This window comes from Taeniopygia guttata, chromosome 8, assembly GCF_048771995.1.
Source record: "Taeniopygia guttata chromosome 8, bTaeGut7.mat, whole genome shotgun sequence".
NCBI classification, from domain to species: domain Eukaryota; kingdom Metazoa; phylum Chordata; class Aves; order Passeriformes; family Estrildidae; genus Taeniopygia; species Taeniopygia guttata.
In genome coordinates, this window is record NC_133033.1 from 22,281,698 (window position 1) to 22,297,968 (window position 16,271).

Below are 16,271 nucleotides of genomic sequence, written 5' to 3' on the forward strand. Positions count from 1 at the left end.
ATATTTCTCATTAAAAAATACACGTAGGTATATCAGGGCTCTAAATATCAGTCCCAGTGCTACAAACTAGATTTGGGAACTAAGTCTGTAAAGAGTTGTCATGAAAAGCTCGAGAGCTCATTTCCTAATGATCAAGGTTCAGCTTTTGCTAAATTTTAACACAGAGTGGCATTACCAGTAAAAATGCTTTTCTGTCAAAAACTTCCCTTGTATAACAGGAATAATAGGGACAAGCTGAAATTTTCAATAAAGCCAAATTTTATTTCACTACAAGGAGTCCTCTGCATAGTCAGTTCCCATGCTAGGTGTGTATTTTGTTTCTAAGATCTGAAACTATTTCAGTCTCTACTTGGAGCACATTAATTGTGGTAAGTGGATCTGATAAGGAAGTACAAACCCATCCTTCATGAGCTATGAGATTCCACTATTCATCCGAGTAATGTCATTCATTATCATCCTATCGGACCTTATTCTATTTTTCTAAAGCATGGATAATACACAAACATTCAGATTCTAGTGAGTGAAACCCAAGCTGTAGAATATTGTAATCACAGAAATGTTTTCAGGCATTATTAATAACACTTAGGGATATCTGCTACTCTTTTCTGAAGTGTCTTCCACTAAGTCAGGATTCTTTAACCAATGGTAAACACTAAGTAACCATTACAAGTCAAGTCAATGCCTTCAAGCAATCGCTCTCACAGTCTGCTGCCATGCAGGGGACAAGTTAAGTCATAAGAAGATTAATTTTTGCAAAAAAAAAAAAAGCTATTAGGCTTTCATAAAGTGTCTCAAGATATGGGCTGTTAAGGAAAGAGCTGTCATGAAAAACACAAGTCAGTCTTAGTTGCTGTGGTGATTTATATGGTGAAAGAATGTAAAAATTACACTTTCTTTTACTAAATGGTATTTCTTAAAATTGTTCAAGAGGAACACTACCTGCAGTAGAAATGAAACTGAAATATGCCACTAGTTCTGTAATGGTAACTGATAAAGCAATGGCAGATTCATAAATTCTTCCAGCTACAACCCAATTTCAGTGCTGCCCACAATGTTCTGAGGTATTGCTGCCCTTGCACGGCCATTACCTTACAAAGTGTGTGAATTGTGAGCTCAACCTTGGCTTTCCTTCTGTAGAACTATCCAGAAATAGTAATCACACTATGATTACTAACAGTGTGTTTGGTCCGGGAGCTAAGCATGTGACAAATCATTAGTGCTTATTGCAAAGAAAGCAGTTTGACTGTGAATGAAGAGACAAGCAAGAAGCCAGGGAGTATGCCTAATTCTTGGGGCCTGATAGCATTTGCTGCCCTCTGGAATAGACCACAGACCAGTGGTAAAGGACACACTTTGTCTTTCTAAGAGAATATTCTGATCATTTCCAAAAATTAAGAAAAAAGGAGAGAAGGAAAAGCTCTGTGGCAGAAATAGAGGAGGAGCCAACGACTGATGGCAATGTGAACATCTCCTTGCCAGGATGCTACTAACTGAAGCAATGTTTAATAGTATTAGTGGGTAGAATCATTAAAAGCTTGTCCAAATGCTCTTTCAAGATCAGAGACTTTAGCAGAGTTGGAAAAGCACTTTTAAGTACTAATTGTATGTTTGGTGTAGGGTTTTTACAGGCAGTATGTGTCTGCCATGTCCTGAGGGCATCCTGTGTTGGTCCAGCCCATGACTACACTGCCCATGGAGTGCTGGAGCCCCTGGAGACTGGCTGGGAGCATGGACAGGAGCTTCTCCTCTTCCTTCCCCCTGTGCTTTTGAACACAGGGACACGTGAAGATCACAGGGGCTGGGACAGAGATGGGGCAGCACTGTAGGAATCTGTCCAGGAAAGCAGTAACTGCCACGCTCAGAGAACAGCCACGTTTTTCATGTTGTGCTGCTCATCTGCACAACACCACTGAGCTGGTTTTGTAAGGAAACATTTCACAGGAGCCCAACAGTGAAAAAGGGATCCTATACTGACTGTGAATACAGTTTGGGCAGTGAAGAAATGTGTTTGCATGCCAATTACAGCCCCTCTGTAGCTCCAGAGTGGTAAGAAGTCCAGAGAGAGAGAGAGAGAGAGAGTGTCTCAAGCCCTAATTCTAGTTTTTCAGCAATTCATCTGTGTAATACACACAAATGTACACGTAATTTTTCCTTAAACCAGCTACTTTTGATGGATATTTCGTGGTATCGACATTTTCTTTCTTGAAACTGCTTGTATAGGAATAATAATTAGCCAACAGTACCTCTGGACCTGTTAATTTTGAGTGCCTCTCTTGCCAATGCCAGAAGTTTTAGTCCCACTGAAAAGAGAAGAAGGGTTCTTAACTTGAAAATTGCTTTTTCTCTCTGTATTTGCTCTTTTTTTATCCTCATTCTTTCCTTGCTCAACTTTGTCTTATTCCAAAGTCTCGGAATCAAGAGAAAATAACCTTTTAAACTGTGATGACAGGCCATGACCTAAAGTGAATTAACCTGGTGTAATGGAGGAATGATTGACTACCATGGTGTGAACAGCTGAGGGACAGATAAGGAAATAAATTAAAATATAAAATTTGGACTTTGGAGATGAGATCTTTATTATTCATCTGCTTGATTAAATTTTTGTAAATCATATTACTTTATATAGCTGAGGATGGCAGCTATGTGATCATTGTGCTGGTGATTAAGGTTTAAAAAATAAAGAAGATGCATAATTATTTTTATAGTTATAAAAATATACTTATGTATTCGAAGTGTCCCAAGTGAGTGGTAATGTGCTTAGGGTCCTACCCACTACCCATAAATAACATTTATGTCTATCTCACACTGTCAGAGGCCAGGGGAGAGGAGGATGGCTGGTGCAGTCTGCCCTGCTGTCTGGTGGGTGCTCTGCCCACAGCAGCACCTACAGAGAAGCAGGGAGATGGAAGCTCTGTGTGCTCTGTGGGTCTGTCAGCCTGGCTTAAGAGCAGAATGAGAGCCCAAATAATTCAGTTTCTAAATACTGGTCCCATGACGTTCCCCATTCAGTGTGTGGCTTGAGGTTTTCTTTACTTAGCTGAGTGTACAGCACTCTCCCATACTGGCCATTTATCTGCCTCATCTTCTGGCTCTGGGAGACAGTTTCTTTCCCCCATGCATATGGCAGGAATTCAATATGCATACGACACCAGTCTGATCATATCATTTCTCTTGCAGTAGTCCAACAGGCTGGGAAAAGGGCCAAGGAAATTTAAAAGGGAAAAACAGAAAACAAGACAAACGAAAAGGCCAAAAACCATTTAGGAATTCCTGATGGCAAAGCAAGCAGCAGTGCTGGTGGCACAGCTGGCACACAGCAGATAACAAGACAGCAGCAGTGGCCAGGCCCTCAGCAGCCAGCACTCATGTGTGGCAGCAGGCACCCTGCCTGCAGCCAGGGGAGTGGGCTCTGCTGCTCTCATCCCCACCGTGCTGAAGGAAAATGCATGGACTTCATCCCTGCTCCCAGCACTGTCCCCCTGCCTGGGGACCGTGGGCAGCACAGATTTTTAGGCACAGGGAGCAGGAGCTGCCTACCTGGCACACTCCCTGCTCCTTGGGCTCCGCTCCACTCTGGAATGTGTCACTTGGTAGACCTTGCAAGTTCAGGAGCTCTTTAATTTTGACATGGTGTTAAGTTTATTACAACCTGGTGAAATGAGTCACTACCAAATCCATAGCTCTGCCTTTCTCCTTTCTCACAGGTTTTCATGAGCGGAGTGAAAAGTTTAACCTTTCAAATAACAGCCTTTTTAACAAAGGTGCAGTGCTAGAGCAATACAATATATCCACAGTATGAAAGGACACGGTTCTGGGGTAACCATTGCCTTTACCTCGCAGCAACAAATCACAAGACCTTTAAATAAAAGCCCAATTTATTAAAAGTACTGTTGTGCTAGGGGGCCAGCATGCCAAGGTAATATAAAAAAAGCTAGGGCTTGCTACTGCAGAAGTACTGAGACCTCTTGAAATCTGAGTATCCACAAACACTGATTTAAAAGCGAATGGGAGAAGTTTAACCCTTTGTAGAACCTGCACAGTAATTTTCTATCTTAAATCTCGATAAGGAATATCTAATATCCTCAAAGAGGACATTAGATAAAGTCTCCAGACTGGGATTTATGTATTTATTTTTAAGAATCAAATTGTCTAAATAAGTTTGGTTGCAGATTTGATCCTTTTAAGACTTCCAGCAGGACTACTGACTATTTTTCAAGTCACCTGAAAAGTCACTATTTATAACAAGATATTTATTCCTTTCTCCCAGTTTGTGAGGGAAATATTTTATTCTGATATAGACACGTGTTTAAGTTCCATTATCTCCTGCCCTTAGATTTAAAACTGTAGTCCAAAAGGTGAATATTCTTAGTTTTTCAGTTCAGTTACACTAATATTTTGCAATCTTATCCAGTAAATTCCAAGATGCTTGTTACATATTGACAACAAGCCTCAGTTTGATTGGATCTTTCAATTTCAATGGCTTTTTTGGATCATGCCCTTGCAATGCAGGGTCTGTGGATTATTATTTCTGCATATAACCTGCTTTGGTGAAGTATGATTATAACATTATTATGAGTGCTTTACTGAGGATAGAGACATAATAAAATGAATGTGGTTTATTAAATAAAATCTCTGTCCTCTTGCAATATGAATCTGAGGGCACATCAGCACATACAACTATTCAGGTATTAAGGCTGGAAAAACTCCTGAGTTACAGCTGTGGAAATGTAGGATTTGGGGTTTCAGTGAAATCTGCTGATCTCCAGATGAAAGGATCTGACTTTTTTTCCAGGTGGCTGTTAGTTCATCTCCATTAGATAAGCACCATATAGTAAATGGTCCTGATCAAGGACTCACCTGCTACCTTGGAATCACACTACTGCAATCAACTCTAATCTTAACTCTTTAATTCTAATTTAAAACTAGGGGCTTATTTATCATCTGGCTATAACTGGAGAAATTGCTTGTCCAGATCGGAGGTAAACACTCCCAGTCCTTCCTAAAAGCTTTTTGTGCTGAAGCTTCTGACATCCAAAGAGGCTCAGGCTCATATTGAGCATTTTATTTTCAGGCTACCTGGAAGGAGAAAAACCAGAGAGAAATGTGCAGTACTACTGCTAAAAAGTGTCCTTTTAAAAATTATGGCCTTCCTGCCAAAGTGCGGGCAAACTGTTTAGTAAGAATAACTATTTTGTGGGGTTTTTCTCATTAAAGCTATGTAGATAGCATCAGACCAGTATGTCTGTAACTAAACTTACTTATGGTTTTTAAAAATGTCATTTAATTTGCATACAGAGTCAGTAGAAATTTCAGGGTCTCAAATACTTTCTCTCCCTCATGCTTTGGAGAGTCCTGCATTGTGAATGGTGAGATTATAGACTGAAAATTTGATTCAAGATTGATATATTTACATACATTCTGACACACTTTTTTTCAGACCAGTTAAGAGTTTCAGACCGGGGAGTAAGTGATCCAGATGAACAAAACCCATAGAATCATCATGACCCAAATCAGGCAAACAAGCCAGGTGAAGGCAACTAATAAGGAAATGAGAGGACAAAGGATGGTTAATCTACAAAACACACCTTTCTGTTTGTCTCACAGAGCTTAGAAGTCTCCACATTAGGACAAGACAGAAAGAAACTGGAGGTGTGGACATCCCCGACAGGAGGAGAAGGGAAAGCAGCGGCATGGAAGAGGCAGGGGTGCTTGGGACAGCCCGGGAGATGCCGAAAGCCGGGGGAGAAGCCTCAGACTGTGGTTTCTTATGCAGAACAAAAGAACAACAGCAACACTTAGTGACAGGATAGGGAAGGACAGTTAAGGGCTGGAATAAAAACAAGTCTCGATGCCACTCCGAAGAAAAATAAGTAGGGGATTCAGAGGGAAAGCTGTGGTCTCCATAAGCTTTTGTACTGTTGGAGACAGCAGTCATAAATTTCACGTGACATGAAGCTTCTCGGGAGATGAATGTAATGAGAAGCTGAATGCTGGATAAATTAATATAGCTATTGATTATTTTTTTTTTCCCCTTCAGAAGGAGCAAGCGGCTGGAGGTAGAACAGTACTGCAGCCCCAGAAGCACACAGTCCGAACCCGAGCGTGTGCGGCTGTGCTAAACGGTGCTGCTGTGGCGGGATAAAGGCAGGATGGCCACATCTCTTTCAGGATTACGGCTAGCTGTACACCCGGCCCTTTGTGCGCCGTGAGGGCACACAGTGCACACAGTGTCGGCTGCTCTGCCGCGGGCGGTGCAGGCCTGCCCGGCGGCCCCCCCCGGCCCGGGCCTTACCGGCGAAGCCCGGCGGGCAGCGGCAGACGTAGCCCTCGGCGCGGTCGTAGCGGAAGGGCGGCGGCAGCCCCGGGACCAGCCCGTAGAGGCCGGCCCAGGAGCGCTCCACACAGTGGCCGCCGGAGAGGCAGGGGCTGCTGCGGCACTCGGCGATGTCCTCCTCGCAGCGGGAGCCCGCGTAGCCTGCGGAGACACGGCCGCAAGTCAGGCCGGGGACAGCGGCCCCGAGCCCTCCCTGCAGCCCGGCCTTCAGCGCCGCCGGGGATGGGGCACCGCAGCCTCTCCGGGCAGCCTGGGCCAGCGCCCCACCGCCCTCACTGTAAGGAATTTTGGCCTAATATCTAATTTAAACTTACTCTCTGTTTGGAGCCATGTCCCCTTGTCGTGTCACCACATTCCCTCTCCATAGTCCTTGTATCTATTTCTACTTCCTTTTAGGAACAGGAAGGCTAAATGGTCTTTAAGGTCCCTTGCAACCCAAACTGTTCTACAATTCTGTCATTCCATGTGCTGTTCTTTGCTTCCAGAGCCCAGAATATACCCTGTGAATAGTAGCTGCACATGGCTTCAGTTTTCCTCAGCTCCTCGAAGCTGCGAGTGTTCGCTCACAGCTCCCTGCCAGGGCTTGGCAGCAGGACATTGCTGTGGTTACTCCACATCAGTGAGCGGAGCTGTGCCATAAAGCATTTGTTTGGGACTTATTTAGGCAGTAACGTGGAGATTTGTGTGGGTAACAATCACTGCATTGTGGTGTAATACACTCTCAGGTTGTGGGAAGGGAGAAGAGGGCAGAGAGTATAAATAATTTGGTGGTTTTAAAGTGTTTCATCTGGAGGCTTAAGTGCTACAATGATCCCTGAATTATGGAAAATGTGAAGGGTTCTGCCTAATTTTTCCTTATCTGTTGCACCAAGGCTTGTGTAGTGCAACAACAGTGAGGCATTTAGGGCTGACAGTGCTGTCTGTGCTCCTGCATCCTCAGTAAGCTCATAAACTTCCTCAGACATAAACTCCTTAGAGAGGCTTCTTGTAGTCTGTGTGCTGATAGGGTTGTGTGGTCTCTCAAGAGCACAGGGTCTGTGTCCCCACTGTGATGTGGAGCCTGTTTGCCTAAAGCTGATAGAGGACGCAGCCTGTGGGTTTCACTGCCCACTGCCAGACAGAAGTTTTTAGACTTTAGGTTGTGTTAATGAAGACTAAAAACAGTGCGAGCTGCAGCAGTATTGCATGTGTCACATGGTTTGAAGGATTAAGTCACTGGGAGATGGCTCCCAGCTTTGACTTATCTCCTGTCTTGGCACCATAATGCTGGTGCCTTTTGTTTTGCCCACTTCTGCTCTTCAGGAGAATAAATTCATAGCTGGAAAAGTAAGCAAATTACCCAAAGGGCTCTGCCTTATGATGAGTGAAGCCCATGTAAACACAAGGCCATAGAGGACGTTTAAGGTTATGGAGCTTCAACCTTTTATTGTATCGGGGGAAAAAAAAAAAAAGAGTCTCTATTACTACTCAAGGAACATGTATAGGAGAACTTGGATCTTACCTGGCCAACAGTGGCACGTGTAATTGTCAGCATGGTCCTCACAAGTGGCGTTGTTGTAGCATGGTTGTGACCAGCACAAGGGAATGAGGGTCTCGCAGTGCGAGCCCATAAATCCAGTCCCGGTGCAGTTGCAGCTGTACCTGCAACACAGAATGCAATGTTCACTCAGGCTGGAAGTCAAGAGATCTGGGCTTTGTTCCCAAACATGCACAGGCTTCTTGTGTAGCCTTGGCTCGCAGCTTACAGGGTCGAGTCCAGCTTGAGACCACCATCTGGTGCTTTAGGAGAAACTGCAGAAATTGGGAACCAACAATGAGCTTTTCCCTGAAGTATGTGGTTTTGTCCGGGGAAAAAGAACTGCTTGTGGGTTGGTTTTGACACAACCCTAAGAAGGATTGATCCTTCTTTTTTCTTCTTCTTTTTTTAATTTTTGGGAGAAAAAAAAAAAAGTTTGTGGCATTTCCAATGCTTTTTTTAAAGAAAATATGTTTTGTTGGATTAACATTATTCACAAAATGAAAAGGGAGGAGGCGGTATCCCTTGCTCTTGGACTGGTAGAAATTGCATTGGCAGAAAAATAAGGAATTTTATTTTTCCTCAACTAAATGATTTTTTTTTCCCTGCAAACCAGCCTTTTATTGTTAGGTTAGAACAAAAATGTCAGTTGCTTGCTTTTTCCCAATAACAACAGTAATACAGCTCCCTTTTGATAGCAGTGCAACTACAACATAAGTAAACAAACTAGTGTACATATAGAAATTAGCAATGTGCAGATATCACTGATGTCTGGGAAGTTTTGTTTGTTTTTTTTTTTCCTGGAGAGCTGAGTGCTATAAAAAGCAGCACACTCGTTATTTGGTCATCAAGTATAAAGTTAACATGTACATGTTCTATGAAAATACAGGCTTTTGCAAGATACAAGTTAATTGTGCAGGCTTGTATGATCTTGACTTTAAAAAATTATAGGAAACAAAAATTTATTCTTCTATTTTATTTTACATTAAAGTGATAACACCATTATTGTACAATTGCATTCATAGGGCATCTTGCTGAGCAAGATATAAGTATACTTATTTGATAATTTCTGTGCTTAATATCCGAGTCTTAGACTTGGAGTAAATACATGAAGAGAAAGTGAAATTGTTGAACACAAAGCAACATCAGTGAACAACTGGCTCCTGCAGTCTAATAGAACAAAAAGTGTAAACTTTTTACTACACTGTTTAAGTGTGTGCATAAGCAGAAACTTCTGGCCAGACAGTTTATTACTGGTGTATGGATTATTCCTAAATCAAAACCAGAGATGACTCAGACCAGGTGGCATTTGAATTTCAGATATAAAAAGTAATGAGGAAGATGTGAATCAGAAAACTAATTTTCATTCTGAGGTATGTTCTCAAACCTGAAGTCTCCTTCTTCTGCTGAGTTTTCCACACATTTCTCCCAAGCACCATCAGTTTGGAGCTGCTTAGCTTTGGTGAAAGCTTATTTTTCTGCCTGTGCCCCAGCTACTTTTCCCTTTGGTTCAGAATCATGGAGCAGGGAGGAATATCCAGAACTCACTGCTTAATGTAACTTACTGCAGCCCCACCTGTGTGCCTTTCTCTTGGGTATCTTTTAGCATTTGACATTGCTGCCGACCTTCAGGGATTCTGGATGGTGCCCTGCTTGTGAGCAGGCTACAGCTGAGCAGGCAGATGGCTTTTTATAGTTAGAGTGATAATTTAGATACTCTATCTAGCATATTTTTTTGACTTCTTGTTTGATGTTCTCACAATCTGCAGAAAGCAATACATGTAGGAATTCTTTCCTATGGAATCTCCTATGGACATTAGAGCTCCTGGGAATATTTCCTATGGAAAAAAGACATGGCTCATGCAGGATGTCCTCTATGCCTAGGCACACTAGGTTTTGTAGTCCATCTGAGTCTGTAAAGTGTTGAGTTTAAATGTTTACTTATGTGAAAATGGGTTTTTTTTTAAGAGATCAGCTTGTACTTCATTGTATTCATGAAACATCACTGGAAGGTCAGTCTGAAATTTGCAAGAGAATTTGGTTTGATGTTGTATTTACAGCTTTTTGTGCTAAATCCATTGCCTTGTACACATTTCTGTGAGAGCTGGTGACAGACACCAAAGCCTTAGCTTACTGTAGATTAGTCAGAAAAGGAAAACTCCTGCTGAAATGCCACAATTCTTAATTTATCCCCAAAAAATACACAAAAGAAAAGAAATTGCTGGACACCCTTCTGTTTTGAATTGCTTTGTTGCCCATTCCTTTCCATCACGTAACAAATACTGAAAGAGCTCCAATTGTTCTCCAGATACCCTGCAGTATTACAAGCCAATTAAAACTGATCTTGCATTGTACCTCAGATCTAAAAGCCAGGAGAAAAATGAGCAGGATTAAGTCTGGCCTGAATAAGCATCCCAGTTGCTCACCTCACACATGTATCCTCAAAAGGCTTCCAGGTTACTGCACAGGTCTGAGTGAGTCATGTCCAAGGTGACCCCCTCTCGCTGCTGCCATGCTTTAGCTACACTGGGAAATAATAAATTGCTTTGTCCTGCTCAGAGCCATTTAACACTGCAGAAAAGAAGCTCCACAAGGCTGGTGCCATGTCACCACACTGCAGAAAAACTCATTCCCAGAATATGATCTCTTATCCCCTCACTCAAGGCAAGCAAACCTTTTGCTGACATGACTTCTGGGCTGATTTTTTGGGCACCAAAGTCTTCAAAACTGCTTCATAAAAACTAGAAAATACACAATAAAGGACAAATCTTGTACTGGCAAGAGGAGCACCTGCATGAATACAATGGGGAACTTTCAGGCTGAGCTTATATACATATGTGTGTTCAGTTTGGGAAGCTCATGCTGAGCCAGAAAATCCAGTATTGATGAGTGAATGCCAGAGCTCTGCTTGGACCTCTGTGTTGGGCTAGTAACAGTAGGTGGAGAATCTTACTTTTCCATTGCCTTGTATGCTCCTTTTTTTAATTACTGTTGTTACTTTTTTGCCCATGGGCTGCAGGTTGTTTTGAACAAGTAGCTGTTGAACCTGTAAAGTTTCTGACACATTTCCTGATGATATCTATTACTATGGTTACAATTATTACAGTTTTTCTCTGCCTCTCTTCTAATCTTTCTGTCTGTCAGTGTGGGCAGCTGCTGTCAGCAAATTCAGTTTTATAGCGTCTCACATATTTCTTGGAAACTAAAGTTTGGTGAACATTAGAAACAGAATTGATATCTAAATGACAGTACTAACAGCGCGTTGTAAATATTTAAAGTACAAATACAAAAAATACATTTCTTGGTCAGCCTTTGCCATAAATGTTTTGTTGTCCTGTTGGCTCTGACACCAGACTGGCATTCTTTAATTGTTTTTTTAAAACTGAAATTAGTGCAGGACCAGATACCTGGTAATGGTGAGGTTGCACCATACACCACTAGAATGTGGAAGGAGATGAGCTAGCAGGCCAGGCAGGCTCCCGTGCTGTTCCCATCTGCAGAGGCACCCCAGGAGCAGCTGGCTGAGCCTGCCCAGGCTGGCACACCTACCCATTGGCCCCATCCATGCAGGGTGCCCCGTGCAGGCAGGGCTGGCTGGAGCACTCGTCGATGTCGGTGCCGCAGCGGTCCCCGAGGAAGCCCCGCGCGCACGAGCAGGAGAAGCTCCCCAGGGAATCGTGGCAGGTCCCCCCGTTCAGGCATGGCTGGGACAAGCACTCATCGATTTCCACCTCACAGTTCGTACCTTCGAAAGCAGAGAAAATAAACCCCAGGCTTAGGAGATAGCTTTGGAAATCTCTGCAAAAACTGCCTGAAATACAATAGTCACATGATATTTTTTTCTTTATGCAGTTGCTTGGTTTTTAAAGGCATTTCCTCCTCAATGTGCTTTGCACAACTAGTTTTTTTAAGGCTTGGCAGAATTTACAAAAGAACAAGCCAGTTGTTTTCACAAGAATAGGTAAAATAACTTTTTCTGTTGAACATGGAGACAGGACAAACTAATTTTCAGTTTATTCAAACAATGCTACTATCCTGTTTACGTAATACAGAAGCAACCAGCAGTTTATTGATCTCATAAGAGTCCATTTAAAGTTGACCTTTAAATGGAGAATTCACAATTTTTTTAATTCATTAGGAAGTGTCTTGTTTAGCAGTGGATTATTGCTTAATTTCTTTAAAGGCTTACCAATATGCAAGTAAATGGGTCTGTGGTGCCATGTTTGCAGCAGGTCAGAATCTTGGAGCTGCTCTTCAGAGATAATTGCTGGAAATAAATCAGTTCTAACATGACTTCACAGCTATTTGTGATAGTTAGCAGGTTAAATATACACTCCTTTTTCTTATCTCTAGTACAGACCAGGAGACACTAAGAAGATTTAATAACCAATGCCTTGCAGCTTTGATTATTTCGGGGTTTTGTATGCTTATGCACTTACTTAGTGTTTTGGAGCAGTAGAGTAATATTTTCAAATAATTTTCACCTGCCAAGTCAGGTTTTTTTAGCAGCTACAGTATCAGCCACAAAACAGATGCAAAGTGGCAAATTATAATGAAGAATCTGCTTTGAAGTGAATTTCCTTATTTTTTATTTGGCTTGTCGAAGTAGCTGCAGTATTGAAAAGTTTACAGGAGAACTTCCTACTTGAAAAAAACCTGCAGTCCTGAGAATGGGTTCTTTTTTTTTTCTTTTTTTGTAAAAGTGAAGTTTTCAGTAGAAGATGATAGGGTAGACTTTCAACAGAGGGAACAGGCATGTTTGATGATGGGTATCACTCTTGCAATTTATTTAGGAGCTTATCTCTAATTCTTTATTTATGCTCCTTTTGTCAGTTCAGTACTGCTGTGAAATTTGTACATTATAACTTTGAGCATCTTTCTTAAAACACAGACATTGATAATATTTAGCACTGTCACTTCATTAATAATTTATTTTGATGCTTGTGAGCATCTTTGTTTTAAAAGAATAAGTCTGTACTATGGATAAGTACCAGGAAATACCTTAACATGCCAAACCAAAAATTGCAGATGTTGCCTCATAACTATTTTTCATTGTCTTTAAGCATTAAAGTGCAAGTTCCTATTTTCAGCAGTTGAGAAATAGTTCCTTGAGACCACATAGTGGATGGGGAAGCTGCCAGTGGCCTGCCCCCAGTTCAAGGTTCACTGCTCAGCTAACCACTACTTTCAGTGGGAGCCTGCCACGAGAGCCCAGCACAGGAACGCTCTCTTATGGCTTTATGGTAATGTACATTACAGCCAGATATAGTCAGCAGTCCCTCTGTGGTCATTGCCCTGTGAATTCACTGTAATTATAAACAATGTGTTTGCAGAAGTGTGTCTAGTGACCGTAAATCTGCCAGAGCTTGTTAACAGCTTACTGCGAACACTAAAAATCATGTGACAAAACAAGCCCTGTTCAACTGATCCTCAGCTCAGCCAAATTTAAAACTACAGGCCTGAGAACAGCCTGACAATTAACATGAGAACATAGCGTTGTTGTTTTGGTTCATGTCTTTAATCTATCAAGCCCAGTAACCTGCCTTCGGCAATGTTGCCTCAGAAGAAAACTTCTCCCTGTATAATGCATCCAGCCAATGCGATCTACCATGCAGACAGGGGGAATCCCTTCCTAGCCTCCACTGAGTCTGCTGTCAGGCTTTCTTAGATGTGTAGAAGAGAGATGAAAAGATTAGATCTGCATTTGCACCTCAGTCTAACATTCTGTCATAAATATGCTGTATGCCAAATATCATATGCCAGGCGGGAAGGGGAGCGCCAAGGAGCCCCGCCGCAGTTATTGCACAGGGCTGCACCGCCACGAGCTGAGGCACCCTGGGTGTCCTGGAGCAGGCTGAGCATCCCTGCATGTACCAAACCACACAAATGGTTTGAATTGAAATGCTGAGAAGGTGGGGAGAAGTCACATTTGTAACTTTTGCAGTTTCTCTGAAGAACCAGGGTTGTTTCTTATACTGTTTGCTTCTCCACTGAGTCCTACTGTGCGCTTCTTTCTACAGCCCCAGTCAATAAAAAGTAAACACCAAGTGAGGATGAAGGACACACAGCCAATGTTCTTAAACTTGCATGCCTACAGATAGCATGTAAAATCACTTTCTGCTCAAAGATACTAGGGTTTTGCAGGCTCAGTATACTCCTATGAGGACCTGCACATTCTAAGTATGGCTGGAAAGTGGTAACCAGGTCACCGTTTCTGCTCTCCTGCACTAAAAGGCTGTACTCAGGCCCAGCAGGTCTAGAGGGCTTTCCCCAAATTCCTAATCCTGTATAAAGTAATCTTGTGTGCCATTATTTGGATGAGATTGTCACATGGCTAATTTATAGGCATCAGCCTTGAAGCTACAGGAAGAGAGTTACATCAAAAATTAGAGGGAAAAGTTGTGGTTTTTTGATCAAGGCTTGTCCCTTTTAAGCTTGGGCATCTCATCAGAGCTGAATACCTAGGGTGGCTAGGACACAAGGAGGTGAGGAGTGCTGGTTTGAAACTGGAAAGCTGGGGAAGGAAACAGGCTTTGCACTGAGGGCAATTGCTGTTGGATGTACTGTGTGGTTTGCTATTACATCCACAACGACAGGGACATGAGCTTGTTGGGAAGTGAGATCTCTATTTGAGGTTTTCTGTCCCATGGTAGAGTTGCTGTGCCTCTGCTTGCCTTTAAGTGCCTAAGACTTATTTATGATGCATCTATTCTTAATATTTGCATAGCACATACATTATTGATGAGAATACTGAATGAAAGCTTGGAGATCTATCAGGATTAATTTCCTCAAATTCTACGGACGTCATCACAGTGATGGTTACCTCATCGTAAAAGGTATTGCACAATGAGCAAATCCAGCTTCCTGCACCTATTTTGTCTGCCACTGAAACACTTTCATTTGCTGTCTTAGGCTGAGAATGGGTTTTGGAACTGCCATGCACTCCTGAGAGTTCACACTGGAATGTTCACTGGCAATAGAGGACTGGTTTCAGGAAGGTAATTAATGCATGTAGCTGTGGGTAATAACAGGCTCTTACACCGTGCTCTGTTGGGGTGAATTAAAAGCAAGTGCAATTAGTCCAATGGAGGAGAAAATGCAATTGATTAGGGTAGCCAGCAAAACTTCAACAAACCAATTGAACTTCATTATTTAACAGCTGTGTGACACATGTCTTGTAAATAATTTCACACATGCAGAACATTATCATAGAAACTGCAGATTTCATGCTAAATTTTCCAGTCTTTGGCTCTTGGTGTATTCTAACCTCTTCCATTTGTGTAAGAATTACGTGTGACATTTCTCAGCTATTTTAAGTGCTGCAGCATACCAATCACACAAAATAGCAGTCATAGTCCATGAAACAAGTAGCAACAGCAGCCAGTAACTCATGCATTTGGTTAACATTGCAGCTATAGATTTACTGTACCTTCTTTACCTGCATATCAAGAGATATAACCTGTTTTTACATCTTAGGGAAATGAGATGAGGCTGGATGACTTCCCACAGTAATTCATGGTGTCAGGCCAGGATAATAATGGTTGGCAAGATCCCCTGACGAGGTAAATGAGGGGTTTTATTACCACTGGGGACACCTCGAGGCTTTCATCCTGTAATCCTTCTGGCTTGTGCATTTAGCACAACTCAGCAAGGTGCAAAATAACAACAAAAAAGAATGCTTCTGATAAATCATTTTGTTAAGTACATTTTTAAAGCTGATGTTTTACTGCTGGAGGAATGGTCTGCTACTCCTCTATAGAATTCCTATGGTTAGTCTCTTTGCTGATGGAAGCAGTGTCAGAGCTTATGTCAAAACACTGCAGCCCGTTCTGCTGTGTATTTTAGACCTCTTCTCCTTCCTTGGTCCTCTCCTCATTTCTTAACTCTGCTTGTGCAAAGTGTGTAGCTTTGGTGACTTTTTTTTTTTTTTTTGTGAGAGAAAAGAGCATCAGCTATGGAAACAGCAGAATTTCGTGATGAAAGTAGAGTGTCTTCCAGCAGAGTGAGTTTCCATCAGGAATTTGTGTTGACCTAAATTTTTATTTCTTTTTGTTTGTGCTTTACTATTTCATTATGTTTTCTTTCCCTTTGTCTCTAAGGTGTATATTCCAACTCTTTCAAACCAAGTTTCTGGGCTGTGGATCCAGGCCTGGACCCCACTAACAGCCAGTTAAACAAATACAGTTTCCTGAATACAACAGGAGGTCTGGGCTGAGTGTGATCATTGCAGAGTAACCATGCTGGTTGTTAATAGGTTTTTCCTTCCTTCTGCTCTTTGGCTTTCCCTCAGTTGTGTAGTTTTCTCCTCAGCTGGCCCGGGCTCCGACACCCCCTGGCAGCAGCGGGGTGGCAGGAAGGTAACAAGCTTCCTTCAAATAACATTCTCTGTGCTCATAAGGGATATTAACCAAGGGCTGCCTT

At 42.2% G+C, this 16,271-nt stretch overlaps 1 protein-coding gene across 2 annotated transcripts in view; it reads right to left on the bottom strand.

Moving 5' to 3' along the window:
• The window catches only part of CRB1 (crumbs cell polarity complex component 1), a 93,053-nt gene that overhangs the window by 48,798 nt on the left and 27,984 nt on the right, over nucleotides 1–16,271 (bottom strand). For both annotated transcript variants that reach the window (XM_030279379.4, XM_072932637.1), the window contains exons 3-5: nucleotides 11,400–11,595; nucleotides 7,836–7,975; nucleotides 6,293–6,475 (exon numbers count right to left, since the gene is read on the bottom strand). In XM_030279379.4, the coding sequence (XP_030135239.4) occupies nucleotides 6,293–6,475; nucleotides 7,836–7,975; nucleotides 11,400–11,595 (519 nt within the window). The remainder of the gene's footprint in view (nucleotides 1–6,292; nucleotides 6,476–7,835; nucleotides 7,976–11,399; nucleotides 11,596–16,271) is intronic.